The 27,399-nt window shown below is 26.5% G+C and overlaps 2 protein-coding genes across 4 annotated transcripts in view; one reads left to right on the top strand and one right to left on the bottom strand.

Annotated features, from left to right (window-relative positions):
* LOC114127991 (uncharacterized) overlaps window positions 1-6,191 on the bottom strand; it is an 82,290-nt gene extending 76,099 nt beyond the window's left edge. Inside the window, exon 1 of the mRNA XM_050208530.1 lies at window positions 5,833-6,191. The gene's annotated coding sequence lies outside the window, so the exon portion shown is untranslated. The remainder of the gene's footprint in view (window positions 1-5,832) is intronic.
* Window positions 6,192-15,422: 9,231 nt separating this feature from the next.
* The window catches only part of LOC114127939 (dmX-like protein 2), a 30,651-nt gene continuing 18,674 nt past the window's right edge, over window positions 15,423-27,399 (top strand). For 2 of the 3 annotated variants that reach the window (XM_027992312.2, XM_027992311.2), the window contains exons 1-29: window positions 15,424-15,832; window positions 15,900-16,097; window positions 17,682-17,841; window positions 18,585-18,803; window positions 19,060-19,207; window positions 19,268-19,453; window positions 19,526-19,722; window positions 19,800-19,918; window positions 20,477-20,658; window positions 20,740-21,113; window positions 21,173-21,642; window positions 21,705-21,850; window positions 21,936-22,083; window positions 22,146-22,295; window positions 22,359-22,581; window positions 22,640-22,803; window positions 23,007-23,256; window positions 23,314-23,703; window positions 23,777-23,937; window positions 24,045-24,181; window positions 24,773-24,918; window positions 25,007-25,116; window positions 25,192-25,481; window positions 25,563-25,690; window positions 25,777-26,289; window positions 26,362-26,636; window positions 26,701-26,964; window positions 27,043-27,150; window positions 27,207-27,396. In XM_027992312.2, coding sequence (XP_027848113.2) covers window positions 15,746-15,832; window positions 15,900-16,097; window positions 17,682-17,841; window positions 18,585-18,803; window positions 19,060-19,207; window positions 19,268-19,453; window positions 19,526-19,722; window positions 19,800-19,918; window positions 20,477-20,658; window positions 20,740-21,113; window positions 21,173-21,642; window positions 21,705-21,850; window positions 21,936-22,083; window positions 22,146-22,295; window positions 22,359-22,581; window positions 22,640-22,803; window positions 23,007-23,256; window positions 23,314-23,703; window positions 23,777-23,937; window positions 24,045-24,181; window positions 24,773-24,918; window positions 25,007-25,116; window positions 25,192-25,481; window positions 25,563-25,690; window positions 25,777-26,289; window positions 26,362-26,636; window positions 26,701-26,964; window positions 27,043-27,150; window positions 27,207-27,396 — 6,133 coding nt within the window. In that variant the 5' untranslated portion in view covers window positions 15,424-15,745. Of the gene's footprint in view, window positions 15,833-15,899; window positions 16,098-17,681; window positions 17,842-18,584; window positions 18,804-19,059; window positions 19,208-19,267; window positions 19,454-19,525; window positions 19,723-19,799; window positions 19,919-20,476; window positions 20,659-20,739; window positions 21,114-21,172; window positions 21,643-21,704; window positions 21,851-21,935; window positions 22,084-22,145; window positions 22,296-22,358; window positions 22,582-22,639; window positions 22,804-23,006; window positions 23,257-23,313; window positions 23,704-23,776; window positions 23,938-24,044; window positions 24,182-24,772; window positions 24,919-25,006; window positions 25,117-25,191; window positions 25,482-25,562; window positions 25,691-25,776; window positions 26,290-26,361; window positions 26,637-26,700; window positions 26,965-27,042; window positions 27,151-27,206; window positions 27,397-27,399 lie in introns of all 3 variants that reach the window. The other variant, XM_027992310.2, reaches the window with a different exon arrangement.

Below are 27,399 nucleotides of genomic sequence, written 5' to 3' on the forward strand. Positions count from 1 at the left end.
CAGGCGCGATGATAAAAAAAAAAAAAAAACAATAAATTATCCATACAAACGAAAGGCAATGTTTGGTGTGTGTGTGTAAGCGATCCACGGCCTAAGTCTATCGCACTCGTAGTTTTGAAAATGGTACAAAAGGGACATTACCTATATAACTTGAAGATAATATGCACCTCAAAGCCAATTTTTTAAATCGCGGTGTAATTTAAAGAGGGGTTCGTAAAAACAAATGTATTTTTGTTTTGTGTAGCTTTGCCGTTGGACAGAAAACAAAATAGCCATTATAGTTTTATATAATTTTATATTTGATCAAAATCAGCCTAATATATCATAAGTTAAAAATATTTGTGGTTTACACTTCACGAAATTTAAGAAAGGGTAAGTAAATGCAGGGGCATTTAATTTTTCGCGAGCAATGCCGTACAGGCGATAGCTAGTATATTATTAAATAACATTGAGCAAATCCAAATGACGAGTCGGTCGAATTTTCATACTTTTGTAACAAAAAACGAAGGAGTTAAAAATATCTTAATAAATCGCGTAACTGCTTCATAAAAAAAATCGTGTTCACACATTGGTTTACATGATGGTGATTCACCAAACATTATGTTCACCGTAGTTACCATCATTATATCCTTTAATAAAATATTCTTTTTTCACATTCTTAGTTTTGGAATTTCCAAAGTACGTACCTATATATAAATATATACCCATACTTAAAGAACATCCATTCAGACACTTAGATATTTTTTTTACCGATCAAAGATATCGTCGTATGTGGCGATATTTATTTTTTTTCAAACGAGGACCACCTTTTATACTGAGAATTCAGAATTGTTAAGCACGTATTTCTTATAAAAATGTTGATACATATTATACGAAGATAATAAATCAAAAATCAAACGATTAGTTGTTGAATTATTATACCTTATTAGTTATTCTTATGTACCTGCGTTAAAAAGATAATTATTTTAATAGGCGCCTAATGGTTTTACATTAAATATAAAATGGATGAAATACCTATATACTTGTATATAAGCAATTCTTATACAAATACAAAATTTTAATATCCATATAGGTACCTACTTAATTACTATAATTTTCAAATCACCATAGCCCCATACCTGTTAACACATCATACACCAACGATGTATGATGAATTATTGTTATTAGTATATTATATTATATATAATATAATTTAATATAATTCAGAAACTAAACACATTTAAATGTCAAGATATATCTATGTATAAGAACAATTTTTATAAAAAATAATCTACGTCATAATTTATAAAAAAAAGGGTGGTTCTCAGTTGCAAAAAAAGAAAAGTTTACCTATATAAACTCAAAACACTCGACGAATGAAAAAATCTAAGTATTCGAAAATACAGCCTTCAAGTAGGATATACGTAAGTACTTAATGTAAATTATAAAAAAAAATTGCAATATCAGAATTTTATTGAATTACTAATTAAAGTAAAAAATGGAAGTGATTAAATGATTGGTGAATTATCATAAAATAAATATATAACAAATGTACCTAATAAACTTTCAAAGTTTAATTCCGTGTTTAAAAAAACTTAAGGTATCTATAAATATGTTCTATGATTTTTCCATTACACACTGTATACAAATAAAAACAAATCGGAACTCCACAGACGCAGTGTGTATAAATAAAGTTTAATTTTTTTTTAAATAATTAAAAAATAGAAATAAATTACAACGAAGATTGCTAGTACAGAAAATAGCAAATATCTAAATATTTTCATGAGTATATACACAGTTTAGCAAAAAGTGACAAGTTTATTTAAAATGTACATATTATATTGATACATTTACAATTAATAGATGTATAGTATAAAAGTGAACTCCGTGTGGCAAATTTGTATACTACTGCGGCAATCATTTACTCGAAAGTTTTCCACTTATTGAAGCTGAAATAAGTTTAGACCTAATAAGTATAATATTTTAATAATTTTATATTTTATTTTACTTTACTTTTTCAACAGTTCAACAACGAATAAAAAAAAAAAATGAAGCGATTTCGGTCCTTTAATGTAACATATGAACTATTTCAATTCAATTTTTTTCAAAGAAATGTTAACTATATTTAAATTATTATGTCTCGACAATTACAATTAAAACAAAAACATAGTATTGACATAATATGCATCAAAGAAAACAAAACGATAACTATTAAATTCTTAGGTCTGCGTGCAGTATATAATTAAGAGTGTTTTACATAGGTAGATATATTGGTAAAACTCACATCCAACTGCACTTGACAAAATATATTATTAGGTTAACTATACATCGTTAACCTATATATGATAAGTATGCCCATTCTCAGCTCATCACGAATAGACATACCAATATTCCACGTGCCATGTACCCATATTATACCTAGTTATATAAGGTATATTATTATAATATCATCAAAGGTTTCGTTGTATGTATATTTGCATGCGCTATAAAGCAGTGTCTGTTATTTTTGTAAACACCTACACTATGTATACACACGAAACTATAATATATGTAATAAATAGATAATAAATCATTTTTTACCTACAAAAAAATATATAGATTATCATATAGTATTATATGTAATATTCTAATATATATATATATATATCTATTATAATTCCACATGTTGTTATAATATCCCGTTTTTATATACTTTATATTTTATATAGGTAACATCTAACCTAGGTACCTACATAATATTTTACCATTTTTAAACACCGGACCTAAGTGTCGAAAATACTCGTAGGTACCGACGGGTGCCTAATGCCTACTGTAGGTAGATACTAGATATTAGGTATATATATATATATATATACCATCACTCTATAATATATATATATCATATTATTTTGTTCTTACTTATTTACAGAATTCGAGTCACGTATATAATAATAATAGTGCAACATCGGTCAAAAAAAAGAAGGAAAATGAGTAAAAATTAGTAGGTTTTTATTATAATTTTCGAATAGATCCACGGCTGATAACAGCATGCGGTCCAACTCGATGGCGAACACGACATATTCAAAGGCAGCCGCACGTTTACCGAATGAGCTGGTTCTTGTAGGTATATAAGTGCCTACTTATGAAATGAGGTTATTAAACTTAACACATGCGAAAATAACAGAAAACCAGTTTCAAGTCGTCTGGGAAATGATTTTTATTTCGCTTTAATGTGTGTATATCATTTATATTATGACTCTTTGGATTTATGACATCGACGTTATGTTTTCGTCGATCATTATTATAAACAAACATATAATATTGTACCTAATATAATGATTCAAACATATTCAAACATTCACTGCATAAACTATAATATCTACTGCTATATAAAAAACAGCAATTTTTTCTTAAATGTTCAATAATATTACCTATAACCTATTATAGGTACAATCTAAAAATTTTAATTGTGAACCACATAAACATAATTATCACTATATATTTAAGTGTATAAATCGTAGACAAAACGAAAATTTAATGAAATAATATTTTGACTACCTACATTGCAATGTAGCGAATTTGAATAATTATGAATGACAATGAGTCTTTTGAGGCCGACAATAAATATTATACGTACATAAAAAAGTTAAATACTTTTCTTTTTTATTATTATTGAACAATAAATAAGTTTACTCATTATAGGTTTCGATAAAATCAAATCTCAAATACATAATATATAAGATTAAAAGGGAAATTTAACTGGAAGATGAGATTAATTTTTACACTTGCACCCACATAGAATTTTATTACTTTTTTTTAATACTATTGAATATGTAATTCGTTTCGTTTAATAATTTGATAAAATGATAAGTGTTACATTATTGTCAAGTGTCAACATTCAGGCCAAGATTTTCTTTTAGGATATTGGATATATTCAAGGTTCGTCAGTCCTCTAAATGAAGTAAGGAATTATTTTATGGCGATTCGAGTATTGCTCGTAATACGCGTCTATACATTTAGAATACTTCCTTGTTTAATTTTTTTTTTCAATTCGAATATACGGAACACCATCACGTAACTTTCGATTTTATTTAACTAGCATATATACTAATAAATTATTACTAGGTACTGGCTTATTATTATTTGTATTTTTTTCTTAATTATAAACATTTTTGTTTTAATGCCTAATATTGGACTTAAAAATTAAAATTTTATTTAGGTCACTTAATATTAAAACTAAATTATTACTTTTATAGTTGTAATTTAATGTTATAATCATTTTTTTTACAAATTTTAAAATTTTAAGCGAAACATTCAATTTTATTATTTAATTTAATTAATATACCAATTGTACTAATTTGTTCAACTTTCAATTTTAGTTTTAAATTTTATTTTAAGTTAGGTAGGTAGGTACTCAATTCATTATATAACTATGATTTTTTAAATGTATTCAATAGTAGATTAATGTGACAATAACTAGCTATACCACGTATAAAATATAATATACACTTTAAACTAGTTTTATAATTGGTATTAATTATTCTATTTTATGTAATATGTTTTAAAATAAACAACAGTTTTTTCTATCTAATATAATATTTTAATGACTATAAAATTCATAAGAACTTTGTTAAATTGTCTCGCCATGATATAAATTTATTTTATTTTTAAAAGTATAATCAATAACATATTAATACAGGTACATATTTTAAAACTTAATACTTTATCTGTATTATTTTTAATCATTGTTTAATTTTGAAACTCAAAATACTAAACATTTTTATAGGTAACAATTTATTTACATATTTGGGTTGTCAAAAAGTAATTTTTGCGTTTTAGAGTTGCCTTTGAATCGTATTTCGTGTTAATACATGATTATCAACCGTATAGGTATTGTTTGTATTTAAATAATATTAGTAAGATTCTAAATTAAAATCTTTTTACATCGCCGTAAAACGTCATTACTATCACATAAAACCAAACAATTCTTTTCTTTTTTTTTAATTTTTTTTAAATAATTCAGTTTTAATATTATTATCCTGCATTGAATTTTTATATTTTTTCATCGGTTTTCGATTAGACATCGTTTAAAACAATTACTGAATCCTAATTTATTCCAAATTTTTTGTCACCAATATATCCATATTTTTTATGTTAAATTAATGAATAAGCATATTTTTTTTTAATAAATACAAGTGCAATATTATACCAAGAAAATATCTTTTAATAAAACACGTTAGCATTTTTCAGTTGTTTATGTTTTAGATCTAATGGTGATTGATGTATATACGCTATATTATACGAAAGCAAGTATAATAGACAGCGATTGTGGACAAATACTGGTGTAGTCATATACGTGATGCGTATCCAGTAAAAGAATTTTGCCATATTTTACCGAGCCCCATTTCGTTTCCGACACAACAATAATTGATCCTCTCAGTATGCTTCGTTTTTTCTGAGAAGTGATCTTTTATACAGACGTATACCTGCCGATTTTACTGCGTAAACACGTACACAGGCGTCCTTTTATTAAAATACAATGTATTCCTAATGGTTAAATGGGGAATACGATCTTGTACGACTATGTCACCCTAGCCCAATTTATTTTAAAAACTGAATGTAAAAATGTACTCCTATTTTTGTATCTATCATATAATAATATTCAAAATAAAATATAGCAATCACACGTGTAATTTTTCTAAATAAAAAAATAAAAATTATCCACCTAATAAATTAAACATTTTTAATTTCAATTATTGACCGAGTAAGCTATTTTTTTATGTAGGTATACAAATATATTTGATAATATTAATTTGTCGTCTTAAATAAATTGTTAGAGTTTAATAATATATACTTTCAGTATAAATAACTTACGTTTAAATGTTCGTCATCGTCGTCCAAGAAAAACTGCAATCACACTATTTCAAAACAAATAATAAACATAAACACATAATATATTATATTACCTAAATTACTAAACGTATAGGTATATAAAAAAAATAATAAAAACGTGTAATACAATATTATAATAAAATATTAACCAATGAATAATGAAAAATTTTAAAGAAAAAACACTTCAAAAAACACTATTAATGCTATTTAATGGATGTGCACAAGAAAACGTCGAAAAAAAAATTTATCGAATAATCCGAGACGCGAGCGAGGTACGGAGATAATATACGGATTCGCACTGGATTTTTGAACTGCGGCGCATGAAGCCAGAATGAGCGGCAGGATCCCGGCGCCGAGTGCCGGCTACCCGGTCGACACCCCACCAACACCCGATGCACACGTGACGATTTCTAATAAAAATTCGTTTTTTTTTTTTATGTATACATTTTACATTTTCAGGTGCGCTTTATGCATACACACATACACACAGCTATCGGCACTTCGTCGTCGGATCTACTATCGACGCGGCCGTATTTGATTTTCGAAAATGAAAAACCATATATTATAATTATAATATTCCCAGTTAGACTGATTCATTTTTCATGAAAATCATTATTCTAATATAGATACCTAAATAAAAATATTATCATTATTAATATATCATTGCGTTCATGCATATTACACAATATTGTATAATATAATATTATATATAATAATATTATACATTCCTCATGAATCATATTTGTAGGTACGGAGTGGCCGATCGTTTAACGTAAATTTACGGGTACATTTATTTTTAGGTTTAACGATTCAATTATTTTTAAATGTCCTCTACTACAGCGTATTTACCTACAATTAAATTTTTTTAAACGATATATTAATAGTAAAGTAGTACAACAATGTGTAAAGTCTTCGAAATAAAAACAACAAAATTACATTCGACTCTGCTTTGCAATAACTACGTTATATACAAAATACAAATCGAAGTGCTTTTAAATCGATTTTTATAAATTATACGTACCTAATAAGTTGTGATGATGAACGCGGTTTTCAAATAAAAACATTGTTTACCTAAAGCTAACGAATATAATTATTAGGTAGGTAAGTACTTATTTGTATACAGTAGTATTGCAATATTATGTATTATTGTTTTGTATTGGAGTTTGTCAATTAAATAAAGTTGCATAGTCATTACACGAAATCTTGTTATGCAATAAAATAGTATAATATTAAAACTGACATTGGAAACTCAATATATATCAAATAGGTAAATAAGGAACAAAACTGTGTACATACTTATGAAAAACGTCTATGATCCTGAAAAATAATATATTGTATATTGTAATAAATTTTTATATATTATATTATATATAATGTATAAGAAAATATAATTATATTAATTATTAATACTATAAACCTTCATAACAAATTACTGAAATTGTTAAGGATTATATTAAAATTATATTTATAATATACATTGAACATTATTAAATACGTAACCACAAATTACGTATTATAATTTATAATTGAATATAATTACAATTACAAAAAATCGTTTTACTCTGATCATCGTGACTATAAATAAAGTTATCGTTAAATAAAATTGTTCAAAAATAGAAAAAATTTACTATATTATTATATCATGATTCATGACAAAACCGTTTTCTTGTAGCCGCCTCGATATAATTTTATACCTATTGGATAAATCAACACACTTAGCTATTTAGGTATACATTCAATTCGCATCATTATATTAAATTTAATGATATATAATTTATAATATATAAATTGAATATAAATTGATATAAAATACTTTTATAAATAACAAATACGCCCACCTTTCCATACGTGTAGGCGTTGTTGGTATAAGTTACATTTCAATCCACAGACACCAAAATATATAACTTTTTTTTTTTAATTAGAAAAAACATTTTAGCGAATACATTCCTACAAATTGTTTTTACTTATTTGAATATCAACCAGTTCGTAAGTCTTCTTTTAAACCAGTTTGTGTTACCCCACTGTAGAATATTTACATTTTTTGCGTTATTTAATAATTATTGCCATTTTGACCTTCCGATATAGTGATGCGATTCTATCGGAGCCACTTGTTACAAGTAATGTTGTTTGTTAATGACAAGCAACATCATATGCTTTAATAATAATTTTAAAACACGTGTAACAGTGATTGGAAAAATTTATGAATACTTACCCAACTAGGAATTAACTTCAAAACTATTAATTATGTTCCTAAAAACGAACATACAGAAATACCGAAACATTTATGTTACGAGAATAATATAAATAGTAAACAATTAAGTACAACACTTAAGTGGGTAAAATAATTTTAAATTTTACTAAAATTACTCAAACAATTTATAACGGTAAATGATAATAGTATGTCAAACATGAAACTATTTATACCTATGAACAAAACTACATCGTATTTATAAATAATTACAAAATATTATTAAAATATTTTTAAATATAATATTTTATATATTAAATGATCATAAGATGTGAAGTATGAGTATGGTTGAAAACTAAAAAAAATATACCATACCAATTAATATCAAGATACATCTATCAACAAGTCAATAATGATAAAATAAAATAAAATAATTTAAAAATATTATAACACAGAAATTATTATTATTAATCATCGCTTCAATTCCATAGTTTTTTAGAAAAAATAAAAATGAATGAAGGATTATGTTATATATAGTGTATAAAATATGATTTTATAATTATGAATAATATTATTTTTCAATACATACACACAATTGAGTACCTGCATTAAATGAATCTTAAATTCTACTACATTCTAATATTGCCATCATATAATTTGTTATAATGATCATTTCAGAATTGTTTTTTGATTTCAAACAGCTTACCAGCTATACCAGCTACCTAATAAAATTAATTTTAACTTAAAAATGTTAATAGCTAATACCTAGACATTTTTTATTTTTTACTATTATATAATAACATAATAAATATTTTATAATAATTAATATCTTATATTAATTTTAAAAACGTATTATGGTTAATATTACAGTACACTATACTATTATACATTTTATTCAGATTAAGTTATTTAAGATGGCTAGAGCATTGAATAAGTTTATACAATATGCCTATACAATCTCATAATATGTATAATGTATATATTATATGATTATTATAAAAAGATCTTTTGAATGTATAACTTTATAAATAAATAATATAATATTCATAAGCAGGAAGCTGAATTTATTTAAATATTTCATAATTTAATAATTCAAGTTTAAATATTGAAATTTAAAACCATTATTAAAAAATAACTAATTTAACGATAAAGTTATGATTAAATATATATAATAAGTATAGAATATAGATACTATTTATTGAAATTTAAATGATAAATACAATAGGTATTAAACAATTTTAACTATATGTATATACCAACAACAAAATAATATCATTTTTATCTATATAATTATAACTATATATTCTATTATCTGCATATATATATATATATATATATATATATATTTATTTATTACTACTAAATAAGGATAATAAATACATTTATATTATATATACTATGTAGACATCAAATTATCAATTTAAAGGTCTCAGTTTTGCAAACAATATTCATAATTTTAAATAAAATAATAATATATTGTAGACATACAACTTCACATTTTATAATGAACTGTTATTTTAGGTTTGTTCCAACACGGCATTTGGGATTAGTTGCCAACTGATCCATGATTGATTTACAGAGCATGCGCTAATATGGACTGTACATGGATTTTGGCCACTGTTGGAACACTTTTCTAACTGTCCACCAAAATTGCAAAATAGATAATAGATAAATGTATGATAACAGTGTCTCGGATTTCCAGTCTGGTCAAAATCCGCGGATCGTTTTGACTGTCAATAACCAATCATCAAACTGGTCTAATAACGTGTTGGAACAACTATATCTGATAGTTTAAGTTTGAGTTTCAGGCGAGTTAGAACGGAAAATTTCTACTGTGCATGCTCCCGACAGTTTTATGATAGTTTGACCGCGTGTTGAACAAACCTTTTATAAAATGATTTTACTTTTACTATCTTTATTGCACTTGATGAAAATCACTCTTGCAGATAACTGCGTATACACGTACTATAAATTATAATATTACATGATAATATCACTAATCGTTTGAGATTTACACTTCTTATGTCACTTCTACAACATAATATTATTATATTACCTATTTGCCTGTAGGTTGGTACGAGCTTAAGTATTACTATCAAGAATTTCATAATATCATAAAAATAATACAATTCCTAATGATTTTTATTGTAAAAAAATATTGCTTAGCAATTTTAAAGTTTCAATTTTTATTTTATTTTATTTTTTTTTTTTATCAACTCACCAGTGAACCTTTTTAATGACACAATAATTATAATACAGTAAAAATTTCATAAAATATTATGATACATTCATAATTTTTTTCACGGATATCGAAAAAATAATAATGTCATTATACAAGTTTATTGTTATCTATTAAACCTCATTAAACTGCAGGCATTAAAACGCTAAAAGTACATAAAATGGACATTTAATCATACTGAATATACAATATGTGAACGTTAGAAATGACATTCAGAATAAGTTATATGAGTTCACAGGAAACAATAAAAATATTACACTTGGCGTCTTTTACTCAATGTGCGTTATTTAATCATGTTAAGCAAAACATGTTATAATAAAAAGTCTAAATCATTTTTGCGTTATTTTTAATCTCGTATTATTCTTATTATAGTAATACTATACTAATATTATATAAATTATATAAATATGATTGATATATATATATATATATACATAACATTTTTTTTTTAAGATCTTTGTCCAGACTAGAGAAAAACTGTATGTCGGCGACAAAACGTTTCCGGAACCGTCGCCAACTGAATTTAAAAACAGACAAGTCCATCCAGTCCATGCGACGTTTTATATAAGACGAAAATATGTGTTATGATAAGCATGACGTTGAGATCTCCACTACAGCTATTATGATATTATAATAATATGCATAATAAGCACGCACTACTGCAGCATACTGCAATAGTGCAGTAATGCAAGCTACAAGTTGCAAAGTCCTACCTATATCAGTAATTGTTTGTGTAATTGGAAAAAGTATATTTCTTGAACTCTTAAATCTTAGTATCTTCCGTGCTTATGTTCCAATAATTTAGCCATTCAGTAATTTAAATACATAATATATATTTTAATATTTTGAGTTCTACACACATCTGTAAAATATATCCTAATTAAAATAAGAATTTAAATTGTACCTACATAATATTTATTTAGGTATTCATTATAGTTAGCGCACTTCTAATATATAGAATTTATATTTTATGCAGCACATCTTAAAAACGTATACTTAAACACCATTAGCCCATAACGTTATTTAATAAATATATACACGAACAATTTTCGACCATCAAATTATGTTAGCTGTAGACATTTTAACGTACCTATATATATACAAAAATAACCAAAATAAATGTCTATTTTATTCTACTATAATATATGTATTTACCCATTTATTGATAAATAATAAAAAAAAATTCAAATGTTAGTTTTTCTATTTCCTACTATAATTTATATTAAATGGAAATATAAGGCCACAAGCAATAATGTTAGTCATAAATACTAATTAAACCACCACATTACAAAATAAGAAATATAAATAACATAAACCACTCATCATTTTAGTGTCTATATTTATATTTGTTGCGAAATAAAAAAATAACGAATACCATTTTAGTTAAATGTGATTATTATTAATTATACAAATCAATCATTTATTAACCTTGTTACAAAACCATAGATATTCATATTAGGTACATATACTCACTTTTATCATCCAAGTACTGATAATTGATTAATTAATGATTTCCGATATTTATTTAGCTGCTTATGTAGAAATTATAAAATATATACCTAACACAATAAAAAAACAAGTATAATTTACATTTTTATTCGAAAATCATGGAGGCACCTAAACATATATGTATTCAGAAATCACAAGCAGGTGGTCCCATATTAATTCAAGTGTTCCAAAAGGTTCCAGATAAAAAGCCTGGGGCAATATTTTAATAATGTTATTATCATAATTATTTCATGAGTATAATATTATATAAGTAATATAGGGGATTGGTATTAAAAAAAAAACACTATGTTATAATCATGTTGACGATAGCCTACTATTAAAGTACCAAGTTATTACAATATATACTGACATACTGTTGATTTTTTTTTTTTTGACAGTCAATATACCAATTTAATTAGAAGACAGTAGTTGTTTTTCAATTACAGTTACGTTAATGAACCGACTATAATATAATATGATACGTTGATAGTTGAAACAAAACTAAATAAATGGACCTATATAACTTATTAAAACTCTATATAATGTAGAACGGTCAACAAAATACCTATCACTTCCATTTTTAATTTGATTAATAATTATATAAATTGTACTGTAAATAAATCAAAGTGCAACACTTACTTATACTATATTAAGTTATATAATAGATAAAAATCAATTTAAAATAAATCTGGGAAGTCACACTGACCTATAGTTTATTTCGAATTGTACCTCGTCATTAAGTATACGAGAGATATAATAGCATATTAGTTCATCTATTTGTATCACTTAAATAGATGCGTTAAATTTAAATTCAATGATAAATGATAATTACTTTATACAAAAAAAAATATTGAGATACTGTATCAGCTTTTATATTACTTGGATATTTTATAATTTATTTAAATTACTATTAGAACTTCATTTATTTATTAGGTTGGACTAATCCTTACTAAAAAAAAATCATTTAAGTATATTAGGACTATTAGGTATTAATAAATTATATTAGGTATTAGGTATTAAGTTTAGATAATATTAGTTATTATTATAATATTAAAACTGTTAATAGCTACGCCTTCGAAGTCAGTAGTCAGTACCTACGTGAGAATAGGTTCATAAGAATTTCGTACATAGATGCTTAAAATGAGTTTAAACAATTTGAAAATTATTCATTGTATATTAGTTGTGTATATATAAGAAAAAAATAGTAGATATATACCTACATAATTAGTAATGGCGTAAAATTTCAAATTTATAAATTTAATATTTCTTGAAGGGAGAATCATAGCAGCAAGACAAGTGACTGTAAACGTGATAAACTCAAACACTGATAAAATTTAATTTATAAATAATTAGCATTGGGTAAACAATATATAAATATTTGTCTTTTAAAACAAAATTATTTATTAGGTATTGTTCTTAATGAGTAATAAGTAATGACTAATGACTAACGAACAACATGACAAAATATTCGTCTATTTTTTCATGTCAAAGAACTGTGGAAATAAGATATATTTTAATAAAAAGCTATCTAAAGGGTCATAGATATCACTAGTTAATGCATACGCGCATATATTATATACGTTCAAAATCAAAATTAAAAAAAAAAAACGTTTAATGGATAATTTTATTCGAATTTATAGATTGGAATAGATTGGAAATCGTAGAAATTATATTATAAGCCATATGATGATAATTTTGTCATCAACATTTATTGAATACTAAGTTAAAACTTATGAATAGAAATTATACTAAGTACCTATCAACAGTATTAATTAGTTGTTAATTCTTTGTTTGTTATGATTGTGTATTGCTTTCTGTTGAGTGCTTTGCCACTTTCATAACATCACTAAAAGAATTTAAACCTTACTCAAGTATGAGAGACAAAATACAATATTATGCTGAGCTCCGACAAGGGAAATGCAAGCGTTCGATAGGTACGCCGTACGCCGGTCGCCGGTACACGTCCATATTAAACGGCCCTTATTATGTACTTTGTGATTATGGATTTTATGACGCTATCTTGTGGTAAAATATAAACTACATTGCAATTTATACAATGCTATACTCGTATGCGCCCGATACATATTATTATGCAATCTAACATACATGAATTCTTGCCAATATTGATTGATCTTACGAAAAACAGTCACCGCTTTGGTCACCCAACTTTACATCAATAAAATATAAATTCGTGTAAATTAAGATTTTAAAAAACATAATTATATTAGTATGTTTAAATTACAATAACATTAGGATAAACTAAATAGTGGATAAAATCGTATAAAGACTTAACAAAAATTATTTTTTTTATAATATATTATAATGCTGATCAGCTGCTGTAATTAGTCAAATTTTAAGATTAATAAGCGGTGTAATAAAATGTTAACATAGTTTATTCTATATTTTATTTATCAGAAAATAAAATTCATCAAACTTGAATCCTGTTTCATGATAATAATTATTTCCAATAAACCAGGTGTGCCCAACCAGCGAGAAGTATTCTAACTGGTCTGTGACAATTTCATAAAAATTAGAAATTTATATGGGTATAAAAAAAAAAATAAAAACTTATTTTTGTCCATCATCGTATTTTAGATTAATAAAAATGCATTCAACTTTTAATTTCAATTTTAACTTTTATTAATTTTGTCCAAACTTGAAATTAAAATGTCTATAAAAAGAAATGATTCTACTACTACTTATATGAAATTTATTCAAAAATTCCAGTTTACCTTTATATTTTTTACAGGTTAATTTTTAAAAATACTGAGAATATTTAATTTTGATCTATTTAAAGCACAAACAGATCCAATTTTTTACCAGAAACCATTTTCAAAGTTGAAAATCAAAACATTTTTCTAACTGCTTATTGTGTATGCACACAAAAGAAAAAAAAGAAAAACATTATAATTCACTTTAATAGCATTGTAAATAAAACTAATTTTTTTATGTTCCTATAATCTGTATAAGGTACACTTGATATGAACGATTTTATCGCTCGCCATATTATTATATAGGTAAATGTATAATTTAATGTCTAATAGGTACTCAGCCACTCAGGTACACTTGTACAGTGCACCTATCGATATTAATTATTGATTCATAAAAGGTATAATAATAATAAAAATGATACATAAAATTTTTAACTAGATATGATGTAGGTACCTACTGCCTAACATAAAAGATGCTGCAGCGAGTGTGCAGTTTCTTTTCATTCGAAAATCAATATTATGTTAATAATTATACTTGATACGTAGGTAGTTATATTCACCGATGATGTAAGAAACAATATTGTTCTATATTTTGTTTTTTTAAAAGATCCTATCATAATCATTAATCATAGTTCATAAACAAACAATTAAAATAAGTTACAAACGGCGTAGGACAGAATAAAACGCAATTTAGGTACACTATACTGCAGTAGGTAATCATAATATCGCAGTATTATTTCTTTTGGCGTTCACGCGCCAACATTATCACAATAATTATGGTAGTAAAATTTAAAAAAAAATAATTTCGTTCCAAAGAATGGGCATCACTGCGACTCTATTTCACTTGACTGGATCACCCTACCGTAAAAGATACGTCCCGTCGTAATTTAAGGTCTATAATATTATGTTATTTATTCATAAAAAACACCTTATCAAAAAACATCCACGACTATAATCTTTATCAATTTATCGAATATTTATCAGTGGCCTTGTTATATATAAGACAACTGTGTATATCGGTCGGTGTATGTTAGCTGTGCTGTTATTACTATTATTATTTATTGTAATTAATTTTTTCTGCGATTTTCGACGTTTGGGTGTCGTCGTTTTCACCCTTTTTTTTCCTCTACGCGCTTGCACGGCCATGCGCTCGGCCGATATCGTTCGTCGTGCGACTGTGATGTTACGTTAGGGCGGGCGAAAGCGGAAGCGTTTGGTAGTGTCTGCACCTCTAAGTCGGTCATGTCCATAGTTTAGGCGGCAGACGACATGAACTGCCATCAGATACTGAGCGGCGCCTGTAACGCTGGCGACCGGTGTTTCGCCGTTGGTAGCGTGGAAGGCGTACCGTTCACCGTAAGTATTCCACATCCGAACCGTCCGATGGTCCACAACGCATCGCTCATCGTCTGTCTGTGTTTAGGCTTATGCGGCTGGATGCAACATTGTGATACTGGCTAGCACGTTCGAACGGGTGCAAATCATCCCTGGTGCGATACACAACTACATCCGCATTAGTTGTTTGGACTGCTCAACGGACACGGGCAAGATAGCGGCCGCCTACGACAATCAGATATGTGTTTTTGAGCCAACTCCGCTAGTTTGCAAAAATTCACCCCATGTAAGTACATTTATAAAACCATTAAGTATTATTGTTTGCCCTAGACACACCCATACACTTTAATAGGTACCTGATAAACTTTTGTTGTTTGTTTTTTTTTTTTAAATGAATCCCTTTTTTTATCAATAAAATTATAAATAAATATTAATAAATATTTCTCTCATGACTGTGAACCTAAGTAATAATTTTTTTACAATAGGTTTAAGTTGTTTTTTTTTTAAATGTAATACACAATATGTTGATACTAGCTACTTATATAAACAAATTACATAGGTAGGTACTATTATTAGTCAATAATACTAAAAATGATAAGTCATTATAATTAATAATATAATAGAATATTATACCTATGTATAAATAATAAGTATTTACAAATAAAATATAATATGATAAGCTTTCAAAGAATACTGAGTATTAAAACAAGGACCAAACCTAACTTTACCTGTCATATTTTATGAAATTTAGTTTTTAATTAAACTATTTTGTAATAAGATACAAGCAGTATAAACATATTTAAAACATATATAAACTAATTAGTGATTGAACTTAAATCTTCTCAAAAGTATATGTCCTATCACTAAATTATTTAAACCTTTGTTTACAAACAACTCCAAATCTGGAGATTCTATGAACTAAAATGTATTGAAAACAAATTTTTCATAATCTACAAGAATTGCATTTATAAATAATTATGGTTTTATTCATATTTAATTATTTTGAATTTTGAATTTTTAAATAATCAACTATTATAATTTTTAGTTGTAAACCTATTTTAAATAGAGGCAACTTATTATAAACATTACCTATGTATATACTATATATAATATATATATACACGAATACATAACTTTTTATTCAATTAAATACAAATTTAATTACTTATTTAAAACATAAGTTGAAAATATGTGAAACTTTTAAAAACTTTGTATGCAATTTTCTTATATCTGTAATTACAACTCATTTCAAATACTCATGTATTACTATTGATACAATGCATAATATTTATATCATATAATATATTCTATATAGTTATAATATGATGGTTTCAATCAATTGACTTATTTGTATTTATGAAACAGTTATTATAAATAACAATAATAATATGATAGCACTTTACAATTAATTATTGTCAGTTAATCCACTTGAAATGTTGTTTATCTTTATATTATACCATAGGTGTAATAACTTATTTCTTATGAGAAAAATATTAGTAATTTGTTAATTATGATTTTTAAATTATTAATTTATTTTAATAAAAAAAAAACATCATGCTATTTTGCAATTATTACCCATTGATAACAATAATTAATTAAACATTAGTGTTGTATTACTGGAATCTTCCAAGCATAAATTACATTTAAAAATAACATATTCTATATATATTAAACATTTTTGAATTTCAATCATTTGTTTTAAGTATGAAAAATAATTTAATTTGAAATATCTATCAATTGAGTATTTAAAGGAAATTTTTTTATTTAATGTCTATACCTAATAAACCTCATAACATTTTTAAATAAAATTAACTTTTTCTATTTATTACTAAATTATTTAATTTATTTAATTGTTCTTTTATAATTTTAGCAATTGGATTATAAGTGGGTGGAGACAGCTAGCTGGCGAACTGCTTGTCGTATTAGCTGTTTGTCATGGAATTTGGAAGGTACTAGGTTACTTACAGGGGGCACTGTTTTACAACTATGGCATCAACAATTACCAGACGAGCCTTTAGAAGAAAATACTGGTAAATATTATTAATATAATTTTTATGATTAGTAGCATATAGTATTATGTTTATAAAATTAAGTTAACATATTTTAGTATTTTATTTTATACACTTTAAAACAAATGATCAACTTTCACATTAATAAGTACTAAAAATTAATTACATTTTTTAATTTATAAAAATGTAACCTAATTTAAAAAAAAAAATGTCTGTATGTTTAGTAATACCTTGCTTTTATTCTGATATTAAATACTGTATTATAATACGTATATTAATTATCAAATACTAAATACTGCACAATCTTTGTTTTATATTAGGTATCTACTATTATTTATTATACTCTAGTCTAATTATTATATTATTCAAAAATTCCTTTTAAATAAATTATATATATGTACATTTTTTTAAATATGTTATGTTGTGTTATTTGATTTTTTAACTATCCAATTTCTATTATGTTTACTTAAATTTATATTACTATATATTACTAACTTACATGTTTGAGCTTATAAATTATTATTTTTATTCTGTATTAATTAATATATCAATAGCATTCTTATTAATTTTAAGATAAGATTGTATTGCAATATTATGTTTAAGCCCTCGTAGATGTTTAAACCTAATAAATAAAAAACATTTATTTTTTTTTAGTTTATTATTAATATTAGATTTTATAAATAAGATAAACATTTGAATATACCTTTAAGTTTACCATTTACTTTACTTTTTCAACTTTATTACAATATTCGTGTTTTATATAGGAATGACAAGTGATGGAGTAACATTTGAAATTGGTGAAGAAGCAATACCAATGTCAACAACAACATCCTGTAACTGTGAAGTTCGTGGATGGGAATGTGTTTGGCAAAAAGAAACTGCAACTCCTGTAGTACACATTGCTTTTTCACCAGATGGAACATTATTTGCTACTGCTGGAAAAGATGACAGACTTGTAAAAATTTGGTTTGAAAATAAACAATGTGAGTATGATAAAGGTTCTAATTTCATTTGTTAAAAATCTATGTTTTAAAAAAAATAATTATATACAACATAATAAATAAATACTATATTATATAAGGGCTATATACATACATAATAAATAGAATTCACATTTTTGTTAATAGTGTAAAAGCAATATAAAAAGCAATAAGCTTACATTAATAACAAATATCTATTTTATTTAAAAATAAAATTGAAATTTTACTTGTTTCTAATATTTATTAATAATTAATATAGTACTTTTTCCATCCAAAAGCGTTGATCAGAATTACTCAATGAGTGCTATTTCTAATTTTGGTGAACCAAATTACGGTTTTGTGTACATAGCTCATCCCAGAGCTGTAACACAACTATCATGGAGAAAAACTAGCAAATATATGCCAAAGTAAATGTTTTACACTGCCTGTAAGTTATTATTGTAATACAAATAAACATTATTTTTTAGGGGATCTGTTTCAAATATGTTAGTAACATCATGTCGAGATAATATTTGCCGATTATGGTCAGAAACTGTTTTACCAGATGATGGTTTAGTAAATATGAGCCATTTTGATCCATTAGCTGCTCATAATCCACGATTTCGAACACATAGACATAAGCATAGACTTCTTCAACGACTCAAACATATGAAGTAATTAATTAAAATACTGGTACTGTTAAAGCCTCTAAAATAATTGAAAAATAAATGTTTTTATTTTCATAGAGCTTGTTTTCATATACGAAGACATGCTAAACATCAAGGAGATTTAGGAACTGGTATGGCTGGAAGTACAAGTTCTACAATACCAACATTACCATCTACGTTCAGTGTTCACGATTTTCATAGTTATGGTTTTCATGGCACTGGTATTATTCCTGGACTACATTTTCATTTAGCTGCAAGCATTAATGCTGAAACGGGTAATTTCATTAATTTTTTATCATATAAAAATGTCTGTATAAACAATATATTTATACTAAATTTGTCTTTTTTATAGACATTCCACTAGTGCCTAGTTTATCTAGCACTGACCCTGAAAGAGAACCAAATTTTGTTCTCCATTGGCTCAATAATAAAGAAATGCATTTTTCACTCCAGGCAGAAGCAATACTAAATGTATATTAATTTTAAATTTAGAAGTTACAACTAGGGCTCAGAACTTAATGCGCATAAAAACAATGAAATAAATGCATACATATGAATTATGCAATAAAAAAAAAATTAATATACTGATAATTGATTATGTTTATGAGTATCTTTTTTTAAAAAATGCTCTATATTTTGTATTATCTATAATTATTAAATAACTGTATTTTTTACTATAAAGAAAAAAATTATTAATATAGTATGATTTAAAATATAAATGTCTATATTAAATGGGTGCTTTATTCTATTATTCTGAAGGATATTTATTTTTAATTATTTTTTTTATTATTGTTATTTATTGTCAAAATATGTTTTAATATCTATAAAATTCTTAATTATGCAAAATCACTTAAAATTGATCAAATATTCTTAAATTTAAGTTGTATTATTTAACAACTTATGTCAAATCAGACTTTTAATATGTAGTATCTTTAAAATTTGCAAATGCAAGAAGTTTTGAGCCTAATAAATAAAACTAAGCTATTATTATTATTTATTTATATAACAATATGTAAACTGTTTATTTAGGAATTAACAAAAAAAGTAGTTGAAAAAGATGATATGCTTATAAATGAACAATTTATAATATCAGAACATCATGATGTTGAGTATAGTGATTCTAAACGAAAACAAAAACTGGGTAAAAGTACATCACAAGATGAAAGTGTTAGTGATGAACACAGTTGTCCATCAACTCATCCTACACTAAGGTAATTCATGTTACATTTAATATTTACTAATATAATTTTATAAATAATAATACTTGTATATATGTTATTATTTTACTTTAGCAATACAACATCTGTAAATTCGTTTACTACTGATACAAATCATATAACCACCGATTCTCTTGATAATAAAATTGAATGTCTTCTTCGTGACTGGCACCATAGTCCTGATTTATTATTTGCTGTCCATCCTATTGATGGAAGTTATTTAATTTGGGTAGTTGATTGGTTGGATGAATACCATCCTGGTTCATTTAGACAAGCCCAAGTTTCTTTTTCAACTAGAATACCTAATGCTTTCCCTCTTGGAGATGCTACTACAATGTCACATAATGTATGTTTATATCATACATCTGGATCAAGTTTACAGCTAGCATTTAGAGATGTAGTTAAAACTGCTGCTGCAGCACCAAGCAGATCACCTAGTGATGTTCATGGTTAGTTAATTATTTGAGTTTTTGTACACTATATAGTAAAAAAAAAAATTTTAACTTAGGTATAAATGGAGATTGTGGTGATTCAAGTCTTCCTAGAGTATTAGAGGAAGATGGTGACTCTTTAGCTGGTGACATTGATTTACATCATCAGAACGAATCAGTTGAACCATCATCATTAACTGAAAATGGAAAATCTAATCTAGCCAATTCAAATACGGGTGAAGATTCCGGAACATTTAATGATATAATATCTGCTCCACCATGTCCAACTCTATCAATGGTCACTAAACATACTAATGGAACCCTAAATTTATGGCAATTAACTTTTGCTGATAAATCTAAATTTTCACAAGTCCTAAGTATTGGTCATGCATCTCGAGCTTCTGGTCATCGGTTCCGCGTAAATGATGTGACCTGTCATCCTGTATTACCATTATTGTTAACTACTTCCCATCATAATTTGCCTGATCAAGAAACTCCAGCTTCTCCTTTATCCCCTAGTCCACCTCCTATTGCTCAACCGCCATCAGTGAGTGTATACATTTTAAATTAAATAAAATTTACAATTTTATACAGCAAATGCTTTTATAGGGATTTTGTAGTGAACTTATATTATGGAGAGTTGATGCAGTTGGACCACTTTCTAAATCTGGTGGAGTTTCGGAACTTGCTCGTATAAATTCACTTCAAATATCAGCTTTTTCAAATGTTGCTTGGATTCCAACTTTACTACCCAGGTTCTTAAAAAACTTAATTGCCTATTTATTTTTTTATATACTGTTAATTTAATTTAATCTAAAATATCTAATTTATCATTATTAGTACTACACTGGGGACATTATCAAATTCTCCTAGTGCTTGTTTTGTAGCATCAGATGGAGAATGTTTACGTGTTTATCAAGCTGTTATAGATGCAAGAACATTATTGGCTGAAGTTTCTAGTTCAGAACACCGTAGTCGCATGGCTGCAGTAAGAGATATAGTTTTGGGAGTAGTTTTTCTATAATTATACTTTTAATACTTTGTTCTTAGGACTCAATGGTGAGTTTATCAACCGATGTTTCTTCTGAAAATGATTTGAAACACAATTCATTACACGATCGTATAAAAATTGTTTCTCAACAATCTACTGCTAGACCGGGATGTATTATTCAATTGGACGCTATTTCTGATGCAACACATGTAAATTATTATTTATTTATAAATAAGCCAAAATCAAATAATAAATAATTATTTTCATTATAGGATTGGCAAAATACTCAATTTTTACATGTGTTTCAAGAACAGTTAATGACTGGAGAAAGAGCATCCGGTAGAGGCTTAGTAGATGCTATTTCAGGTCTAGACAGTGAGGAACCTGATGATGATTTTGAAGAACCGTTTTATTTAGTAGTGCTTGAACGAACTGTTCAAGGTACAACTGTACATATGTGGCGTTTAACAATAGCTTCTCAACCTGAAAACAATCGTATGTTCAATTTCAATTTATGATTTTCAAATGTATAATATTTTTATTTTGTAAATAGCTTTAAGTGAAAGTATGATGTATGTGCCTGATAGTCAATTGGTACAAGATGATGATGATCTAGATAATTCAGGAAAAGTAGGTGCCACAAATTTGGGTGGGGAAGAAACAACTCAACCAACATTATCAGCTTTTGCTCCTCATGTTTCAATATCAACTGTAAAGGTAATAAATATATTATATCATGCTGACAATTATTCTTGAATAAAATTTTTATTTTAATATTTTAATTACCAAATAATTTAATAAATTGTATCATAAAAATGAAAAATGCAATTTAATAGTTCATTGACTATTTTTATTCAACTATTCTTTTAAAGTTCTAAGCTATTTAATTTTTAAAAAAAAAAATTTATATATTACTTTAGATTTGTACACAAGAATTAAATTTGCCTGATGGCGTTGATGTAATTCATGCATCTCCAGCTGGAGGTCATTTAAGTTCAGCTTCCATTTACCCAGCTTGTTTTGCGCCATATGTTTTTGTAACTGCATGTTCAGATAGTACACTACGGTTTTGGAAGTGTAAAATTTCAAAAACAGCTGATGAAGTTAGTTACCAGTGGGTTGAATGGGAGATGATAAGAAAAGATCGCAAATCCATGATAGAAATATCAGGTAAAATTTTATTTTCTGTTGAATACTCAGCATATTTTAATCAATATTTATTTTTAGGTCAACCTTTAAATATAAGCGCAGCGTATAGTGGTCGTATTGCTTGTGCATATAAATATGGAAAATCATTTACTCGACCATCAAAAAAAGATCCAGAATCAAGATATGTGAATTTATGTGTAGCTATTTATGAATGTGAAAGTACTGGTGGTTCAGAATGGTTACTTGAGGATACAATACACATGAAAAATATTCACTTGCCCAAACTTCATATTGATCCTAGTGTTGATTTAACTTATTTACATGATCAAACAATACTGTCGTCTAAAAAGCATAAATTACAGTCTACAGTTTTAAAAGCATTATCATCAGAAGACTTGGATGGAACCACTGGAAGGTGTAATGGTAGAAATGGAGAAAATGAAACTAATTTAGTCAAAAGTAGTCATGGTATGTTAATTGTATAAATATTTTCAATTTTGTGCATAGTGTATTAATATTTCACCAACTTTTCACTTTTCAGGTTTATTGGCTGTTCCTAGTTTTAGTACTCTTCAGTCTTTAAGAAAATCTATTATTGAAAATGGAAATACTTGTCCATTAACGCAAAAACATATTGTTCAATTGGATTGGGTTTCCAAGGAAGATGGGTCTCATATACTGACTGTTGCTGTTGGCAGTAAGGTAAATTATTGTTTAGTGATGTGTCAATAAAATGTTAGTTGAATTTTTATGTAATAATATTATTACTTTTATTTTTGTACATTTTAATTTTTATTCTTTGTGTATAGATAATGTTATTTACACCAGTATCTAGTGATTTAGCTCAAGCTAATATGAAAGCTATGAAAGAGTCCCAATCAGTAAACCGTCCAATATTACGAAAAGCTTCATCACTAGCTTCTCCCAATTTTGTTGATGAAATAAGGTAAATTTAAACTATAAATATTAACTGATAGTTTGTAGGTAGGTGATTTATTTATTGTAAAATACCCATTACTTTAATACCTTATAAGGTAAAAAAAAATATATATATATTTTTAATGAAAACACACATTTTTTATATTATATTCCAAAAAAATATTGTTCAGAATATTTTGAAACTACATGAAAATCAATTTTAAAACAAGTAGTTAATAATAATTGGTTAAAAGTATTTAAATGTAAGACGAAAAAAGTAGTGTCAAACATTTTATTGGGGGTATCTGTGCAAACCCACTCTACTCCACTCATTTACGTCTAAAACACTTAAATCAGTTACAACTCATACACTATTCATTCAAATATCAATTTTTATATATCTTAAGTGCTCAGAAAAATATTTTGCATTGAAATAATGTATATTATGAGTAATATATGTTTTTATTTTTTTTAAAAAAAATGTAAAATGTTATAACTTTTGAGAATGAGTATTCTTGTATAAGTGAATCACTCCATTGTCAAATGCCATAACATGTAATGTATGCTTATTGGTTTACATTTATATTGATATTAATAACTTAAATTTAATTTTTTTCAGGTGGATGAAGCTCAGAAAAATTGATCTTACTACAGCAGATGGTTTACCTCCACTTCCAATGCAAATTTCTTGGGTTCGTGATGGCATACTAGTAGTAGGCATGGATAGTGAAATGCACGTATACTCACAATGGAAACCAAATACATGTTAGTGGATTATATAAGATTATATATCAATATCTGAAACTATTTAAATAATAAATTAAAATATGACTTAAATATAAACCATATTTAGATATGATACAAAAGAATGCTTTGCTGTGTTGCAAGTTAATACATCAAGAATCTGATGAACTTCAAGACACTAGAAATTTAAGAGATGAAGATCTTAGAACGTTGGCGCATGTAATTTGATATATTAAAATAACACAAAAATGTAATTAAAAAAACTATTATATTTTGTATTGTTATCATACATAGGAAACCTCCCAAAGAAGACTGGCTAACGTAAGTTCAATGCCTCATTTGTCTCGTGTCAGCTCAATTAATTTGAATATGTTAACTGCTGAGACAAAAAAAAAGAAATTGGGTATTCAGAATGGCGACTCTTCAAATAATATTCAAGATTCCTATATGCCAGATTATGGACTATTTGAAGCAAGTCGTATTGCATGTCCAGTTCTTCCTCAATATCATCCTAAACAATTAATGGAACTTTTGAATTCTGGAAAAATCAGATGGGTGAAAGCGATTCTTGCACATCTTGTCAGGTAATGAATCATATGAATTATTAATTAATAATTATTATTATTATCATACATTTTATTACAACATTTAAATTACATTTGTAGATGTATTTCAACAACATGTAGTGTAAGACAAGGTGCTGTTGTATGTTCATATTCAGAAGAAGATAATTTAACTCGTCAAAGAGGGTGGTCAAGATCAAGAACATTATCTGTGAGCTATGCTGGAGCTGGTAAGATATAACTATTAACTATGTTAATAAAAAAAATATTTTGAAGGTATTCATTTTTTTAAAAATATTATTATAATCACTTTTAGCTACAAGTCCAATGGAACCTAGAGGATCCACTACAGCCATTCCAGAGGAACTGATGTTGGATTATGCAGAAATCACTTCTATTCCGCCTTTACCTTTATGGACATTATTGGCCGCCGATAAAGAAAACGCTAGTACTGCTCTTAAGTTAGCTGAAGATGAAAAAGATTATAATGAATTATTTAATGGAAATATTTCAACATCTGAAGACAACCTGGATGACATATTGAATGACGAATCAGAACCAGAAAGCCCTCGTAGATGTGAACGTCAATCTAATGCAGTAGAAAAACAACAATGTTTACTTTCTCATTTTGGACCAAAACAAGGTCAACTTTTGTCTCGTCTGTTAACTCATACTCATTTGCCTGGTTTATCAAGTTTAGATCAAATGCACTTATTAGCTCTTGCCGATACTGTATCTACATGTAATACTGATTTTGCTGATAGATTTGTTGATAAAACTCAGTTTACTAAAGATAGTTCAGCTCCTCAAGAAGGTGAAGTGTGTTCAGGTTAGTTACAGAGAGACTAATTTGATTAATGAATTAAAAAAACTAATTATGAGTATATTATGAACATTTTAGATTCTTTGGATGATTGTGGTCTTCGATTTTTATTGGCCATGAAGCATTACAATTATTTATTAAGATGTTTAGGTGTAGCTCAACGTACTCAATTTCAAAAAAGAGGTATGTGCTCAGCAGATATTGCATGGGCATTCCATTCTGAAAGCGAAGAAGAATTATTGCAATTAACACCTTCCTATGTACGAGGTACTCCACGTTGGTCAGCATTAAAAGAATTAGGTGTTGGGTGGTGGCTTAGAAACCAAACATTATTAAGGACATGTATTGAGAAAGTAAGTTTTTGTTTCAAAATATAAATTTAAAACTTATTATTAATTAAAATACAATTTTTTTTAGATCGCAAAAGCAGCATATCAGACAAATCAGGATCCTTTGGATGCTGCTATATTTTATCTTGCAATGAAAAAGAAGTCTTTAGTTTGGGGATTATTTAGATCCAAGAGAGATGAGCGAATGACTCAATTCTTTTCTAATAATTTTGCTGAAGACCGTTGGCGAAAAGCAGCACTTAAAAATGCATTTGCATTACTTGGAAAACAACGATTTGAACACGCTGCTGCATTTTTCCTTTTAGCTGGAGCTCTTAGGGATGCAATTGAAGTAATTGTTTTATATTTTTTCTAAAATGTATTAAATATTTAATTTATAAACAATATTTAAATCAAACTTGTTATTTAGGTATGTTTAAATAAACTAGATGACCTACAATTAGCTATGGTGATTGCTCGATTATATGAGGGTGAAATTGATTCTACTCCACCTAGTCTTAAACGGCTTTTGTATGAGGTAAATATTTAATTAACTGAATTATTTTCATTTTTAATTTAACTTACTTTTTGTAGGAAATACTTGGTTGTGACCAAAATGGTGAAAATCAAAAATTATCTATGGCTAATCCAGACCCATTCTTACGATCTATGGCTCTTTGGATACTTAAAGATTCTACTGGAAGTCTTAATACTTTAGTTCAAATGAATGTAGGCACAATGCATCCACAATATAATGATGAAGAAAAACAAGAAACTTCAGCTGGTA

Source organism: Aphis gossypii, chromosome 1, assembly GCF_020184175.1.
Source record: "Aphis gossypii isolate Hap1 chromosome 1, ASM2018417v2, whole genome shotgun sequence".
Classification (NCBI taxonomy): domain Eukaryota; kingdom Metazoa; phylum Arthropoda; class Insecta; order Hemiptera; family Aphididae; genus Aphis; species Aphis gossypii.